Source organism: Aulonocara stuartgranti, assembly GCF_965226115.1.
Source record: "Aulonocara stuartgranti genome assembly, chromosome: 13".
NCBI lineage: Eukaryota > Metazoa > Chordata > Actinopteri > Cichliformes > Cichlidae > Aulonocara > Aulonocara stuartgranti.
The window spans coordinates 17,780,633-17,797,558 of NC_138949.1; the positions used below are offsets into that span (position 1 = coordinate 17,780,633).

The 16,926-nt window shown below is 40.0% G+C and overlaps 3 protein-coding genes across 7 annotated transcripts in view; 1 reads left to right on the top strand and 2 right to left on the bottom strand.

The window, feature by feature from the left end:
• The window catches only part of LOC309720393 (ligand-dependent corepressor-like), a 25,322-nt gene extending 23,168 nt beyond the window's left edge, over positions 1-2,154 (bottom strand). The window contains exon 1 of one of the 3 annotated variants that reach the window (XM_082557287.1): positions 1,998-2,144. In XM_082557287.1, coding sequence (XP_082413413.1) covers positions 1,998-2,094 — 97 coding nt within the window. In that variant the 5' untranslated portion in view covers positions 2,095-2,144. Of the gene's footprint in view, positions 1-1,997 lie in introns of all 3 variants that reach the window. The other 2 variants (XM_082557288.1, XM_082557289.1) reach the window with 2 other exon arrangements.
• Positions 1,707-12,090, top strand: morn4 (MORN repeat containing 4). Of its 3 annotated transcripts, XM_082557316.1 has the most exons (6): positions 6,195-6,484; positions 7,441-7,514; positions 8,926-8,955; positions 9,421-9,535; positions 9,625-9,734; positions 9,830-12,090. In XM_082557316.1, the coding sequence occupies exons 1-6, from the start codon at positions 6,312-6,314 to the stop codon at positions 9,976-9,978; spliced, it is 651 nt and encodes a 216-aa protein (XP_082413442.1). In that variant the 5' UTR covers positions 6,195-6,311; the 3' UTR covers positions 9,979-12,090. The 3 variants fall into 3 exon arrangements, with proteins under 3 accessions (XP_082413444.1, XP_082413442.1, XP_082413443.1); XM_082557318.1 differs by lacking the exons at positions 6,195-6,484; positions 8,926-8,955 and adding an exon at positions 1,707-1,897; XM_082557317.1 differs by lacking the exon at positions 8,926-8,955.
• Positions 12,091-12,795: 705 nt separating this feature from the next.
• Positions 12,796-16,241, bottom strand: ankrd2 (ankyrin repeat domain 2 (stretch responsive muscle); the record flags this gene model as incomplete). The annotated part of the gene is made up of 9 exons (XM_082558304.1): positions 12,796-13,671; positions 14,339-14,437; positions 14,532-14,630; positions 14,747-14,845; positions 15,011-15,109; positions 15,195-15,302; positions 15,398-15,540; positions 16,005-16,076; positions 16,178-16,241. 9 exons carry the CDS (start codon positions 16,239-16,241, stop codon positions 13,546-13,548), a joined length of 909 nt encoding a protein of 302 aa, XP_082414430.1. The 3' UTR covers positions 12,796-13,545.
• Between the last annotated feature and the right edge of the window lie 685 nt (positions 16,242-16,926).

Consider the following 16,926-nt stretch of genomic DNA (forward strand, 5'->3'; position numbering starts at 1 on the left):
TAATAATGTAATCAGAATTTAACCAACTGCTAAATAAGCCAACAGCAGAGAATATATGACAATCCAAACTCTAGAATTCCTAAATAACAGGAAAACTTAAAACATTAGCTTTTATGCACACACACACTACTGTGCATGGGTTGCTTAGTCATTATACGTCTCAGCATGATCTATACATAGCAGCCACATAACAAGAAATTAATTTAATGTGACATTTTGAGAACATGAGAAGTAGGGTCCTGAGATTTAAAATAGTCTGTGTATTCTATGTCAAGTCTTTGTTTTCAAATCTGTTTACAATTGTGCCAAAAAGGGAGCTCACAACCTACAGTAATATCTAAGTATGAGTTATAGTATAGTTCTATCCAGCCAAAAACAGCCCGTGCTGTATTCTTGTCAGAATATGCGTAAAACATTTCTAATGTGTCCTTACATGAAGTAAGAAAAAAAAAAATACATGTTGATTTGACGATAACAACCGGGTTCACTGAGCAACTCAGTGATTCTCATCTGATCAATCTGTGACAGTGAAATGTCCACACTGGCTGTTGCTATGTTACCGAGTCACATGGATTTAAATGGACTCAAATGGAGTCTCCTTCTTTTACTTCAAGCCACTCGGTCAAACAGTGTAAAACTACTAATAAAAACACCGGCCACCTATCATTATGTGTGGGAAACAATAATTAGATGGTGATGTAGAAAAGGAGGAACCAGGTAACTTCATACTGCCCACAGAGGACTTTAGAACCGGACACCACAGTTAACCCCTGTGCACACCAATCATTTGTCATTTGTACAGAAACTGAAGCATTTTGTTTGGTTGATCTACTCTGGATGTATTTGCACCGTGCTAGGCACATGCCTTGTGCAGCTTTTCAAGTTGCGTCTGTTCTTACAGGCTATTTTATCACTAAGAATGTAGCGTTTATCTGTTTTGTGTGCATTACAAAAAAAACCTAGCAAGTATAAAGCCATGAAACCTGATAGAGAGGTTTAAAATGGCTCATTCAGCACCCCTACAGTTTAAATGTAAAGTTTAAATGTACCTGTATGACAAGGATCAGGGTGAAATCCCAGGCTAAGTGAGTTTGTGAAATATTTTGTGTGTGATTGTTTTCTTGTTTGTTTGAGCACAAACACCGTGTTTGGCTGCAGGATATTAGTGACAGGTAACACACTGCACACAGACTAGTGAGGATATGTAGCTGAACTCATGTGCATAGTTTATATACTTCAACTAAGCCGTGGTTGTCTCAACTCCTAACTGAATTAAGGTGCTATGCTTCCATGTTTATCTTAAAGGGGTATAATGTTTACCATGTTCACTACTGGACGGAAAAATCAGGGGTCCCACCCTCCACCCCGGGACGATACACACAATGCAATGGACGCGAAACCTAGAGCCAACAACTGCTTTTGTAATTACCTGTTTTAACGTCAAATGTTGGAGAAGTTTATATCGTCGAAAAGGGAAACAGATTCTGCATTGGGGTCTCCGCCACTTCCTCCATTCACTAATGCGAATCCTCGAGTAGCAATTTGAGAGGCAAGTAGGCTAAATGTTGACTGAAAACATCACCTCAAGGGTATATGTCGCCCTCCCCCATCCAACATACAGTATCAACAACAACGGGAAGACGTATTTTAGAAAACGACTGCTTTTGGCCGACACACAGAGACACTCCCTTTAAGCAGGGCGCCCTTTAAACAAACTAACGTAACGCCACTACATACCTAAAGTCTGCAGTCGACGCATTATGGACGATAAAAACACCAATTGGACCCAACAAGTAATGCAACATTGTCGCAAACTGCGACATTTAACTAACGAGTCCTGCTGGCTGCCGTGTGAAGGAAACAGTTGAGGACAAAAAGTCGCTGGGAGAAGCCCCGAGTGAGTGCGGTAATAGATGGTTATTTACACCGATAAAGGTCAAACAGAAGTGAAATTCAAGCCGTGCAATTGTGTGCCGTGCAACAAGCATTATCCTTACCTACACATTGAATGAGTTTGTGTGGCCACGAGTCAAGTTCCTTCCGAATGCTGTATCTGTCGATTGTGCATTGCTGCCTTTTACACAGGCTCGCCATTTTCTATAAGCCTTCCTTCTGGCGGCAGCACTACGGAAGCAGGAAGGGCTGCGTGAACGCGCACGCACCCTGCGTCAAAGGCGAAATCGCTCTCAGTATGCAAAACTGATAGTCTGATTAAATCAGTCTGTTAATCAGTAACTAACTAAATAAATGCAATTAAGTAATCTATAATATTTGTATTACCCATGTAATGACTTTTTAAAATAGTTTCTATTTTAAAGCGTGCTTTTCCTTGATAGACTACATTTTACATTTTAATTTAAATGCTGCTATTTCTATTTTTTTATTTTTTTTATTTAGCGCTTAAAGCTCAGTAACTATACTAGAATCATGAATTACTTACAAGGCAAAAGGGTGTCAGGTTTAGTAAGCAAGAATGTAAGTAATTGACAAAAAGTTACATTGACATTGAAGCCAACCACCTTTATCAGTTTTTAAGTTTTCCTCTCTCCACCAGAGTCTAACTTAGCTATATTAGAGAAAAATAGCTTCATGGCAATAGTTCATGATTAGCTACAAAATTTCTTATATTGATCATTCTCAAAGAAGGAATCCTAATGACAGCTGTCAGGTTACAAATAAAGAGCATTGCCAGGTGAAATACTGTAGCATTTTTCTGTTGTATTTTATTTTCTATATAGTTTTGTTTTAATTAATTTTTTTATCACTGTTCTCTCGACGTCATTTAATACCATCTTTGACTGGAGTACAGAGCGCTTATAGGGATCATTTTGTGAGGAAGAAGAGTTCATTTATATGAACATGCTCAGAGTCTGAAGCAGAAAGTCTGGGTTTACAAAGAAAGTTGAGAACCATCATTGTGATAGCCCTTATATCTGACTAACTTTCATGATTTTGTCAAGCCACCTAATGCAAAGAAAGCCAAAGTGTGTATAACTGCCTTTACAGTACATGTAAGTACATCCCTGAGGTCTTACAGTTAGGTAAATACAAGTTTAACTTGAACAAAAACACATGGCATTTTAAACTATAGCATTATTTATGTAAACCAAAATGAAATTTGGCTTACATAAATAAGGTATTACATAAATAGGTATTCTGTTTTCTGTGTTCTTGTAGTAGTTCCGGATCTAACAGCAGATTACAATCAGGTATCAAAACATTTATGCATTTTTTTGCAACCCCTTATTGAATACAATTTGCTTTGGAATTACAGCTGAGCTTTGTTGGTAATGTTAGTAGGATGCAGCTGTACATACAGTGGGATGCAAACGTTTGGGCAACCTTCTTAATAGTTTTCCTGTATAACTCGTTGGTTGTTACAATAAAAAAATGTCAGTTAAATATATCATATAGGAGGCACACACAGCGATATTTGAGATGTGAAATGAAGTTTATTGGATTTACAGAAAATGTGCAATAATTGTTTAAACAAAATCAGGCAGGTGCATAAATTTGGGCACTGTCGTCATTTTGTTGATTCCAAAACCTTTAGAACTAATTATTGGAACTCAAATTGGCTTGGTAAGCTCAGTGACCCCTGACCTACATACACAGGTGAATCCAATAATGAGAAAGAGTATCTAGGGGGGTCAATTGTAAGTTTCCCTCCTCTTTTAATTTTCTCTGAAGAATAGCAACATGGGGGTCTCAAAACAACTCTCAAATGACCTGAAGACAACGATTGTTCACGATCATGGTTCAGGGGAAGGATACAGAAAGCTGTCTCAGAGAATTAAGCTGTCTGTTTCCACAGTTAGGAACACATTGAGAAAATGGAAGACCACAGGCTCAGTTCGAGTTAAGGCTCGAAGTGGCAGACCAAGAAAAATCTCGGATAGACGGAAGCGATGAATGGTGGGGAACAGTCAGAGTCAACCAGCACCAAAGACCTACAACATCATCTTGCAGCAGATGGAGTCACTGTGCATCTTTCAACCATTCGGCGCACTTTACACAAGGAGATGCTGTATGTGAGAGTGATGCAGAGGAAGCCTTTTCTCCGCCCTCAGCATAAACAGAGTAGCTTGAGGTACGCTAAAGCACATTTGGACAAGCCAGCTTCATTCTGGAATAAGGTGCTGTGGACTTATCAAACTAAAAATTGAGTTATTTGGGCATAACAAGGGGCGTTATGCATGGACGAAAAAGAACACAGCATTCCAAGAAAAACACCTGCGACCTACAGTAAAATATGGTGGTGGTTCCATCATGCTGTGGGGCTGTGTGGCCAGTGCAGGGACTGGGAATCTTGTCAAAGTTGAGGGACACATGGATTCCATTCAGTATCAGCAGATTCTGGAGACCAATGTCCATGAATCAGTGACAAAGCTGAAGCTGCGCCGGGGCTGGATCTTTCAACAAGACAACGACTCGAAACACTGCTCAAAATCCACTAAGGCATTCATGCAGAGGAACAAGTACAACGTTCTGGAATGGCCATCTCAGTCCCCAGACCTGAATATTATTTAAAATCTATGGTGTGAGTTAAATGGAATGGTCCAAAATACCTTCAACCACAATCCAGACTGTCATTGGAACCTACAGAAAGCATTTAGAGGCTGTAACTTCTGCAAAAGGTGAACTACTAAATATTGATTTCATTTCTTTTTTTGTGGTGCCCAAATTTATGCACCTGCCTGATTTTGAAAAAACTTAATTTCACTTCCCAAATATCACTGTCTGTGTCTCCTATATGATATATTTAACTGACTTTTTTTAATTTATTGTAACAACCAACGATTTATACAGGAAAATGATGACTATTAACAAGGTTGCCCAAACTTTTGCATCCCACTGTATAAAACACGTTTCCCTAGAGGATCTATATGACACTGAATGCTATAAATTTTATAAAAGATGTGAAAAAGTGACACTTCCACATGATTTTTAAACAAAACTTAAGCCACTCCTGAACCAGGTTATATGTTTTGCATAAGTTGCCATGATAATTTAGCCCAGTAAAAAGAGAGAACCACTTTCATGACACTGAAAATTCTGACTTTAAGCTCAACATAGCTCACTAACCCACTGCTTCACAGCAGATGTTTACTATGTCCTGATAAAACCCTTAGAATTGAACAAATGTGTGTTTACTTTTTACCACGACTATATATCAGCTCTCTTATCATAATGGGTTGCCACAGAGGGTAGCTCTGCATTTTTGATGTTTCAGATTTCAATTTGACCAGTGTTTGCATTGGTCACTCTGTCGGGGACACCCATTCAACTGCTTGTTAACACAGATGTCTAATGAGCTAATCACATGGAAGCAACTCAATGCGTTTAAGTATGTAGACATGGTCAAGATGACCTCCTGTAGTTCAAACTGATCAGTGGTGAAGAAAAGTGATTTACTACCCTTAATACCAGTTAAACATTATTTAAACACCACAGCCCACCTCTGTATTGCTCATGACCATATCCACTTCTTTATTGTATTAGTCTTTTGACTGTTGCTTCCAGCAGGATAGTGCACCATGTCACAAAGCTCAAATAATTGCAAACTGGTTCCTTGACAATGAGTCACTGCACTGAGCACAAATGGCTTCTACAGGCACCAGCTCTCAATCCAGAGCGCCCCTGGGATGGCAGATTCACTGCCATAGACTGCCAGATTCATCATAGATGAGCAACCAACAATTCTGCAGTAACTGTGTGAGGTTATCATGTCAATATAGACCCAGGTCTCCAGCACCTTGTTAAATTACGTGCCATGAAGAATTGTTGTGAAGTCAGTTGTGAAGGCAAAAGGGAGTGCAGCCCAGTAGTATTAAATAAAGTGACTAGGTTATTATTAAGAAAACCTCTGCAATATACATCAGTAGGCTACCATGAGCTAGGACAGGGAGTTTGGCCATCTAACTAAAATAAAATCCCGACATCTTAATCAGATTTTTAAAAATAGTAAGAATTTAGTAGTATTAGTAGTAATAGCATGTTTGGTCCTATATAAAACACAGCATTGGCCAACAATAATGACAAAAATAATTAAACAGCTTCAGAAAAATGCCCAGCATCATTCTATGATAAATATGTCTGCCACTGTCTGTAACCTGCAGCACACTATGCCAACGGCGTTGTAATGCTACGTTCACGTGATGCCGGAATTATTAAACCTTAGCGGAAGGGTGGCCACCAACAAAAAGTCGACAACTATAAAACATTTGATAGCAACCAAATAGGGTTTAAAAAATAAAACATGGGAATTTCCCACCTTATAATTCAACGTGCAAACAAATGAATCCAAAAGAATGACGATTTTAGCATTTTTTCCAAAGCGTGTCTGGGACAACTGCTTCGATCAAGCTTACGAGGAGGACCTGAATGCGACAAACGTCTCTCAGCCGGTGTTTTCATATTTTTACGCCCCTCCGCTCTTGCACGGTGGTTTCCATGCTTCAGAGACGACAAACGTAGTCTGCAGGTAAATTATAGCGTTAACGGGTGTGCAGCCTTTCCCCCCTTGTAGATGAGATATAGGTTACATCAGATCTACCTAGGCTTTGTCATTAAAAGCGACAGCCTTTTCAGCAACATGTTATGTAAGTGAAAACTGCACTGCTCAGAACATATTGGCAACCTAAGTTGGATATTTCCAACAACGTTTCAGTGTTGGTGTGATCAATTATTTATTCGTTTGACATCACGGATGAAATTACACCTCACTCTCATTGTACATTGTACACATTATCATTTATTTCTTTTAAAGGAAGAGCGTCATTAACCATTAAATAGCAATCATCTTTGGTGTATGTCTGCATCCATGCTACAGTAACGCTTCCAGGGTCTGAACCTTTGTAAAAGGCGTTCCTCACAACTGGGCATACCCCAGCGTCACCGCTACCAGCATGCACTGTATTATAATCAGAGTTGTGCTTTTGCAGCTATGGGATCAGATGTGACTTGCCTTTGCCTTTTTATAAAGCCTTTTTGATTATTAGCCTTCATTTTGGGGTGCATCAAATAGCTCCCCTCCCCCGTGTGCTATTTAATTATAGGAAGCGTATGAAGTTAAAATAATCCCCTACTATTTAAAGAAATTGGAAAGCTTTCTAAGGCTTTAAGGTCTAGAGGTTGTAATAGAAGCTAGATAATGCATTTATTTGTCTTTCTTTACTAAATATGACTGATTAAAGAAAAAGATCATCATAGTAAGGTAATCCTTTAAAGACTATTAGAAGCATTCTGCTTTCATCACGTCTGCTTTATGACTGAGGTCTCCAACCCTACAGTATATATGTGTACCAAAGAGGAAATTACTTTCCTGTTCCATAGACAGAGGGACTAATAATCCCAAAAGGAATTTCTATTCATAAGTACATGTGTGTGCATTTTTAACTCAGTCAAAGAGTGACTCAGAGTGTGTTTGTGTGCTGACAGGAAAACCATGACTCTGACCAGAGGATCTTTCACCTATGCTAGTGGGGAAGAGTACCACGGCGAGTGGAAAGAAGGCAAGACAATCCCACTTTTCAGTTTTAAAGAAAGCTTAAAGGATGTCCAGACATGATTATGTTAATACAAGGGAGACAGGCTGTCACTTGTAGCTATGGTAGTGTGTTTAGAATATGTCTCCAAGGTGTTGTTGCTTTAGCTATCAGCTTTTAAGTTTTTCTGCTGCTTTTTCACTAATCTTTAGTCCAGCTCTGGTAACTGACCATTTTCAGAGGAATGGTCTTTTTTCTTTTTCTTTTTATTAATCCACTGAACAGGTGAAAAAAAAAAACATTTTAAATTGGATCATTAGGCACTTTATTACTAGCCATCTGTTACAAAAACGCAATTTCTTCCCATTTCTTTAGTTGAATCTACAAAAAATACCAAAGATATACTTTTTTAATCCACCATGCAGTGCCATCTAGAAAGCATCTGATTGGGAAGGGCTTCATTTTTTAGCATGACAATGATCACAAGCACACTGGAAGTGCAGTAAAAGCATACCTGGATAGAAGAACACACATTGAAGCACTGTTACTTATGGATTTGCCCCCCCAGAGCTTGTACCTCAACATTATTAAAGCAATGTGGGATAATTTTGACAGAGAACAGAACAAAAGGTAGCCGACCCGGCGACCCCCAAAGAAGAACTTTGAAAGGCCTGGAGAGATATTTTGCTCTCTTAGGAAAGAAAGCTTGTCTAAGAGAGTTCAGGTTGTGTTGGGCACAGCAAATACTAACTTTCAAGCTTTTTAGACCTGTATATTTCCTTGCATGTTTCCAGATATTTCAATAACTTTTAAATAATTTTAGTAAATTATAAAGCATCAGCTAAAGCAGCATCCATTAGATAAGGTAATAAGTAAGCTGCCTCACTGAGCTTGATGTTCACCCATCTGTGCTGGATGTTTAACTTCAGAGTACACATAACAGAGAGCTTTGTAAGTGAGTTGTATTTACATAAATAATGTTATTACAGGGAAATAGCAGGAAAGTACCAAAGGCAGGGTTATCATAAAGCTGTGGGGAAAACATCTTTGTCCAAATTTTCACCTGTCTAAAATATCACAGGATGCTTGCTCTGTTTTAAATCTCTCTAACACACATACAGTGATGCTACATTTAGTGACATGCAAGCTCAAGCTATTTAGTCAAATCCCAATTAGCAAGCACTGGTAACCCAAGACAAGCAGCGACTGAGTTGCTAGCTCTGGCTTTGTCTGGATTAGACTTTGGACCTGTTTTGGAAATCTTAGTGTCCTCTGTCAGCTGCTTCTGAGAAACTAAGCCAATATGCTAGGAATAAGACAATCCCAGAGTAATTTTCTCTTGTCATTTGGTTTGTTAAGATTTTCAGCTGCTTTTACATAAAAACAACACAACTTAACCTATTGTATTCAACAAATTTTGCTCTACCTGCATTTTCAGTGTGGCTTTCGTGGATTAAACCAGTTGCAGGTGTGTGCCCTCTGATGTGATTATAAGCTTCAGTAGTGGATCACAGGCTTCTAGGAGGGGAGTGCAAGTACATTCCTTGACTGTTTTCACAATCTGGATCCCAAAGTAGAAATCCCTGCTAAAAATCTGCTGGATTAGACTGCTGTAATTCTGAGTGCACAGGAGGCAGATGGGACAGTAGTAAACCTTTCTCTGAGCAAGGGTGGAGGGGTATTTAAATCCAGGCACGTACTAACTCATGTGACATGAGAAGCACCTCTACGGTAAAAGTGAATTTAAATCCCTCGGCCACACTGTAAGTTCAAACGGTAGGCTCGGTTTTCCATCAGTATGTTGCAATTTGTTATGTAGGAATAAACCACAACAGACCTGGTGGTTGATTTTAATTAGATTCCTCACAAGTGAATGGTATCTTCTGTTTGAAGTTACTGCCATTGCTCACTTTGATGTTGTGGAACTTTCCAGGTCGGAGACATGGTGATGGCCAGCTCAAGTTTCAGGATGGAACCTGTTACAGCGGTCAGTTTGAGAATGGACTCTTCCATGGTTCTGGTGTACTGCTTTTTACAGATGGATCCAGGTGTGTGAACAAAAAGAGTGGAAACAACAAGAGAACAAATTTTGTACTTGATTAAAAAATAAACTCATGCTTTACTTTCACCATTTCAGATACGAAGGCGAATTTGCACACGGAAAATTTCATGGCACGGGTGTCTTCAGTCGATATGACGGCATGAAGTTTGAAGGGGAATTCAAAGATGGGCGTGTTGAAGGCTATGGTAAGAGTTTTACAGCACTGGAACAGCCTGTCCATCAGGATGTCAGTATTCTCTCTCTGTGATAGCGTCTTAGCGTCCTCTGTCTGTCCCTCCAGGGCTACTGACTTTCCCAGATGGAACTCATGGTGTTCCACGAAATGAAGGCTTGTTTCAAAACCACAAGCTGCTGAAGAGAGAAAAGTGTCCAGGAGTGGTGCAGCGTGCGCAGGCTTCAGCCTCCAATGCTCACAGCCTGGCGCTTTGACAACCCTGAAGGACACAATCGCACTCAGGGTTCCAACACCATCCGAAAGGGCGTCAGGGATTGTACTTGAATATGTTTCCCCAGCTCTTCTCTCAATGTCTTCATCTCTTCTTTTACCATGACTTTTTTTCTTGTTATGCATGATCCTTGCTCTGCTTCAACAGAGGCTTGGAATCCACATGCAAATTGACCAAATAATGACTTTCTGGAAGACTGACATGAAATATGAAGACCATAAAGCACACCTTTAACTTCAAGTTATGAATACAGTGAATGCTGCTGTTCCGGTGTTCTGAACATCGTCTTTTTGTCTTTCCTACAGAATACTTAGCCTTCTTTTATCAAACCATCAAAATTGAGACATCTGGTTCTTTAAAAAGTTTGTAAATTAATTCTATAGGTGGAATTAATTCACCTTAAAAAGGTGCAAGCTATTACAAGAAAGTGAAACCTTTTGAATTTTTAACTAGTGGTGCCACTAGCAGTGCTTTTATAAGTGGGTCCGCTTTTGTTCTTCACATTCACATGCACAAGGACGTGCTTGCATGTGCAAGAGCATGGCAGCAACATGATTCCCATTCATGACAGCATGCCCACGAAGCCAGTCACAAAGACCGAGGGCTAAAACAAAGATCTAAACAATGCACCATTTCAAATAGTTTTTAATTGGCTTTGTAAAGGTGTTATGAGCAAGGAAAAGCATTCAACAAGTTTGACGGGTGGAAAAAGACACACACACAGCGCTGACGAAACCAGGTGAATGTAAATGATTCTGAGAACACTCCAATGGCCAAACCCTCAACTGAAAATCCTGCTGCTAACTTTACAAAAAAAGGGATCCATTTTTCCACTTTCCCCCTTTTGAAAATCAGTATTCACGTTTGCCTTAAAGACATTTTTGTGCAAGAGTGTAGTTCAAGGTTGTCTGATTTAAAAAAAACAAAAACAAAAGACGCACAACGCCCTCTCTTTCCCTTCTTGACGCCTTTGCTCCGAGACATATCGCTAAGCTGGTGCTGAGGATTTAGCTCCCATCAACGCGTCACATTTACAGTGGAAATCACAACTAAATGCACTCAATTATGGACCTAAATCTTAAACAAGGCAGCAAATTGAATGATTAATAAATCAGATATCTATTTCACTTTATAACGTGTGTAGTCCTTTTGTGATATGTATAGATAGTCATCGTCTGTGACTGTGTTTGGTTCGACCTCTGGAATGAATTGTTGGTCAGGTGGAAAATTGTACTACTGCATTATTTAACACAGTGTAGTTAAAGAACGTGTTAAGAATTTATTATTAACCTTTATAGCTGATCACAGCCGACCTGTGACTTCTGATTATTTCCGTGTACTTGAACAGTTAATAGGCCTTAAAAAGCATTTGTTGAGATGGTTTGTCTAGGGTTGCCTACACAGCGCTTCAACCAAAGACAGACAGAAGATACAGCTACTGAACTCCAGAACAGTCAAGTGTCATGTTTTCCTGAACAATAAAGAGCAATCATTAAGAACAAATTGCAGATTAAACAGGGAATTGAAATCAGATTCTGCTTTAAATATGTCTGATGTTTCGAGCATGGTTTAACACATTTACAGGCATTCACTGCTGTTATCGAATATAAAGAAAATCAATTCACAATCTTGCATTGTTGCTTTGAACGCCCCTTTGGAATGGCAGCACGGTGGAAAGTACAATCACAAAGACAGCAGTACAGTGAATGCATTAGTACCACTTTATAAAACACACTTTAAGGGTTGAACTGTGTGAAAACAGTGTAATATGCTGCAGATCTCGTAGAGGGTTTTCTTTTTCTTTTCCATTAGACACAACACTTCCTCAAGCCTTCTTTGCTTCCACACTTCTGCCTGAGTGAAACTGGATACACTCGAATCACACATCCTTTTCCAAATGGAAACAAATGGTGCTTTAAAAGTGTGCCTGCCCAGATTTTCACTTGCCTGGAAAACATCGTTTCGGTTCTTAGGTTTTTGTTCAGTAACGATTTAATGTTGCTTTGAGTGCTCTCAGAGAAAACTGTTGCACAATATCCTGTAACGTTCCTGGAATAAGTCTCACAGAGGTGGCAACCAGTGGATGTGTTTAATAAAGATCTTTTTGCTGAAAGCGAAACGTGTTTTTCATTGAGTGTCACAGTATTTGAATTGAACAAAGAAACAGGAAACGCTTTAGTTTTTATTTCATAGCTTCTCAGGGATTCTAACGTAGAGGGTAAATTATGGGAGAGATGTTTGCATTTCACTCACAAACAGGTTCCACTGGATTTCGGTTCCACCATAGCAACAACACAGAGGGAAAACCTCCAGCTTCCCCATCCCCCTCTTTCTCGCTGTACATCATTCCAGCCCTAACTCGCAACAAAGCAGCATGCAACTCACAAAGAGCTGAGAACATTAAACCTCAAAAAGTAAAACAATCACTTTTCTAAAACTTTCATTTGATATACACAGATTAGCAAAAGCCGTGCTAAGATTGGGTCGACAAAATAAAACTATAACACTTGCACACGGTGTGAATAACCTTCTATTGTTTGTGGTATGTTTTCCCCAGTGTCCCTGACAGTTACACAGCATTGCTTTTAACAGGAAACGTGTCTGTGTGTGATAGTTTATCTGATGCACTGCCTACAAGAAGCACAGTGATACATGAAAAAACAACATTTTACACCAGCACTGTGAGAAATACAGCAGTACCACAATATTTGTTTAGGAAGCTGTGCTGGCTATTTTTAGAATATGCTACTGTACTTAAAAGACTACAGTATAAGCAGAGCAGCAAATTGTTTCCCCAGCGTGTATGACAAATGTCCCTCAGGAACATTTGAGCCTCTGATGATAGAAGGAAAATATGTTGCTGAGCTCCTGCTGAATCTCTGACTTTAGCGGGAGGCATACCCATCATCTCTGCTGCTGCCAGCTGGCGTCTCAAACACAGGGCTAATGCGTTCTCTGGCCTGGCCCACTGGCTCAATAAAAGAAGGACCTCTAATGTATATTCAAAAACAACTTTTACACAGTCCCCATCTCTGTCAGCTTTATTTAACTTTCAAAAGCATCCCAAATCAGATGTGAAATATTCAGAGTGTTCGTAACAATATTAAGCACTTTTAAACCTCGTTTCAAAATCCCGAGGCTGCCTTTGTTTTTTTCACTTGTGAGTTGTTTTCTTACTGTTTTAAATAAGCAGATACTTTTTAATATTAATGTTAATTCCCAACTGATATTTTCAGACTGATTTAGAGGTTTTACAGTAACGTCCTGGAAACGCAGATGCAAATATCATTTACACAGCACTACATAGAAGTACAGAATATATTTATATAGAGAGAACCTGAGGCAGATGCTCATAGAAAGTGATATAGAAAGAATATACAAAATAAGTCAAGGGTGGATCGTCAACCAGGTGGATTTTAGCTCACTGAGAGCCTCAACAATCCCAGGATATCTGCTGGCTTTAAGTTCAATGCGGCAGAACTGTAACCACTCAGTTGCAATGTAAACTGAGGTGATCCTTGCACAGATGCACAGCTTTGTGCTGCACTGTTCACTCCTCCCCTGAGTTGTTAGAAGGCGACAGTACTCCCACCTTCCTTAGTTTCTCAAGCCTCTGCAGGGTCTCCACGATGTCAAACTGCCATTGTTTTACCTGCTGCACTGCTGTCAGTCCTTCCTGTAATCACACTGTCACTTTGTTACCACTGAGGTATGTAGCATGCAGAGTGTTGAGATGTGAGCAAAAACCATGTTAGCGTTTAATATGCAGGCAGTAAATATGCTTTAAAATAGTGGCAATAAAGTGTAATAACAAATATAATGCTTAGATTTAAAAATCCTAGTGGTTTGTGTGTGTAAGGCGGTGGAGGCCTGGTCCCTTTAGTTTGCAAATTAGCAAAAGTTAAAGAGATGAATAGGTGTGACACTGGCATGAAACTGAACGTGACACTTGTGATTATGTCATATGCACCACAGTGTTAATATCTTAGCATGAAGACAGGAAACTGCAAGTACTGTTCAAAGAAAACAGAAGCACATCTAAAGATCACACCTTACATCTTGCTCATTTAAAAAAACAACTCAACCAAAAAACAATGCACCAGTCTGACAGTTTATGAGGTGCTGCTGAACTACATTTCTTGACTTGGATCAAAACTGCCTTTTGTATGAATCAAAAATCAAACTGTCATCATTGTCTCACTTTATTATGAGATAACCAAACTAGCATTGTATTTGCACATATGGAAATCAAAACCGTCCTGTGAACCAGGTTCTTTACATTTTCACACCCATGCTAACCTGCACACTAATGAGAATTAAAGATGGAAAAAAAAACAACTCACATGATTTTTTATTTTTGTGTCAGCTCCTGCAACTATGAGCAGCTTCACTATCTTGTATCTGTTGAGATGCACTGCATCATGCAGGGCTGTGTCACCTTCCTAAAACCAGGTTTTAAAAAAAGCATTTTTGTTAATGACTTAAATAAACTGTAGAGGTCATGAAGCACAGAAGTGGAGCGGAGTTGCCACCTACCCTGTCCCTGGAGTTGATTAAGGCCCCACAAGACAGCAGGTATTCCACAATGGAGGTGTGGCCTGTTCTCGTGGCAACATGCAGAGGTGTGCTATGCAACTGCAGTACAGACAATGATATAATCTGAGATTGTGGGAATGTGTGCAAACTCGTATTCAATTAGAGGCTGACTGTGGTCTGGTGCAAATGCAGAGCCCACTAAAATTCACATTTACCTTATCTCTAACATTAAGATCAGCCCCGTGGCTCTTCAGGACTTCGACAACCGTCAGGTTTCCCCCTCTGCAGGCCCAGTGTATGGCCCTAGAGCCCAGCTGAAACACAGTAGGAGCCACCACCCCCCATCCCACCCCCCCAATCCCATCCCATTAGTAGTGCAGGCATCAGGTCACTAGAACCAGGAGCTTTAGTTTGAGAAGATAATCTCACTCAATCCCATCATCATCTTTACAAACCTACAGCGTGCACACACGTCTTACTTGATCTTTTAAGTTGATATCAGCTCCTTTTCCTAAAAGCATTTGGACAACTGGAGCATGTCCTTCCAGGCAGGCGCGGTGGAGTGCTGTCCTCTTCAGCTGGCAAATGTAAATATATTATTAGCTGAGATTTTAGCATGCTATATTTTATTCATGTTTTACTGTGATGCAGGGAGAGCCCTACCTCATCGTGGGCATTTGGGTTCCCACCATCTTCCAGATACCTGTCTATGATATCCAGTTTGCACTCACTGGCTGCGTTCATGAATTCTGCAGTATCCACAGGTTCTGTCTGTCCACACAGACACACACAGAGGAGCAGGAGAGGCAGAGGTTCACTTTATACATCTTTGACATGAAGACACAGCTTCTGAAAATCATTCTCACCACTTGCATTTCCACAGACAGCCTGGGCATGAATGTTTTTTTGGTCTTCTTTTTTCTTTTGCCCAGCTCTGAGTTATCCTGTTCTGCACTCAGGTCCAAACTCTCGCCGCACAGGTCCAACGAGATTCTTCCCGTTCTCTCATCTACCTGCAAAATGACGGGAACAATAACAAACACAGTTTGAAAACCTAGATCAGCGAGGGAATGTTGGCTTTGGAAGCAGCGGTGCCAAGCAAGCTATGGGGTGTTGAGAGCCGGGAATGACAGTGTTAATGTCAAAACAAATTCACAGCATAGTGCAAACCAGGCTTGGCCATAGCAATAGAAACATTTCAGATAAAATGCCTCTCATGTGCTGTTCATAGTCACATTTTTGTATTAGTTATCAGATTTAATGTCAAACAAGCACGACACCTGCAACACTTACTCATATGTTTTTAATTTTTCTCATTAAGAACTTTTTGGAATTTTGATATTGTGATAACAACAGAAAAATATACTATATAGTCTGTGCTGGCAGAGAGAGAAAGGGGGTGTCAAACAATTATCATTTTAGGAGTCAACAGGAGAATGACTGCAAAAGCCACAGCAGGAATAAAGCTTTTACCTACCTGGGTTTTCTCTTCTTGTCCTGTCTCATGGTCCATCACACCGGCCCACTGTGCAACGTTTTCCATCCCTGGGGTAAAATATGCAAAAATGCAATAATAATATAGTAATATCGAACAACTAAATGTTCAATAATCTAAAATATAATAGAATAAAACTGTCAGATCATACAGCTTATAGAGAAGTGCTGTTGGGCACAGTGGCTTGATGGCTTCAGTGACTTCAGTGACTTCATGGTGGGACATTGTGTTACTCCGACAAACAGGTGTGTGTGTACTTTGCCGTGTACTTGCCAGACCTACATTCTCGCTCACTCTCTTCCTCTGTCATGCCCACAAACACACAACCCCCCAAAACACACACACACACACACACACACACACACACACACACACACACACACACACACACACACACACACACACACACACACACACAAAGAAAAAGACCCTTTAGGCATGTCCTACACAGAGGGTATATTCACTGCATAAGCTCCTGGGTTTACTCCCTCCTGTAGCTGCCACAGTATGCCCTTCTCTTTTACTTCAATATTCCTTTCATAAACATGCTGGTTTGAGGGATTATGCTATTTATAAAGGTTTGATCACTGTCAAGTGATATCTCGATTGGTCACTCAGTCTGTTATTTTGTTTGGTTAATTTTGATAAACTGCATCCAGAATTGCAGGTAGGACCAGTGTGCACTGGGGGAGGGTCTTTAGTTGTTTTCACCTGAGAGAGTCAGGCAGCCGATAGATAAATCAGCAAAGGGCATGGATTTTGTAAATCAACTGCCTTTGTCTGCATACAGTACATGACACAGGGCTGTTTGATAACGGGTTGTGCGGCAGCTACACAAACACTTCTCCTTTTTAGTGCTTAAAACCTTTTAGGTGTACTTCAGTGTTGTATTTACCATGT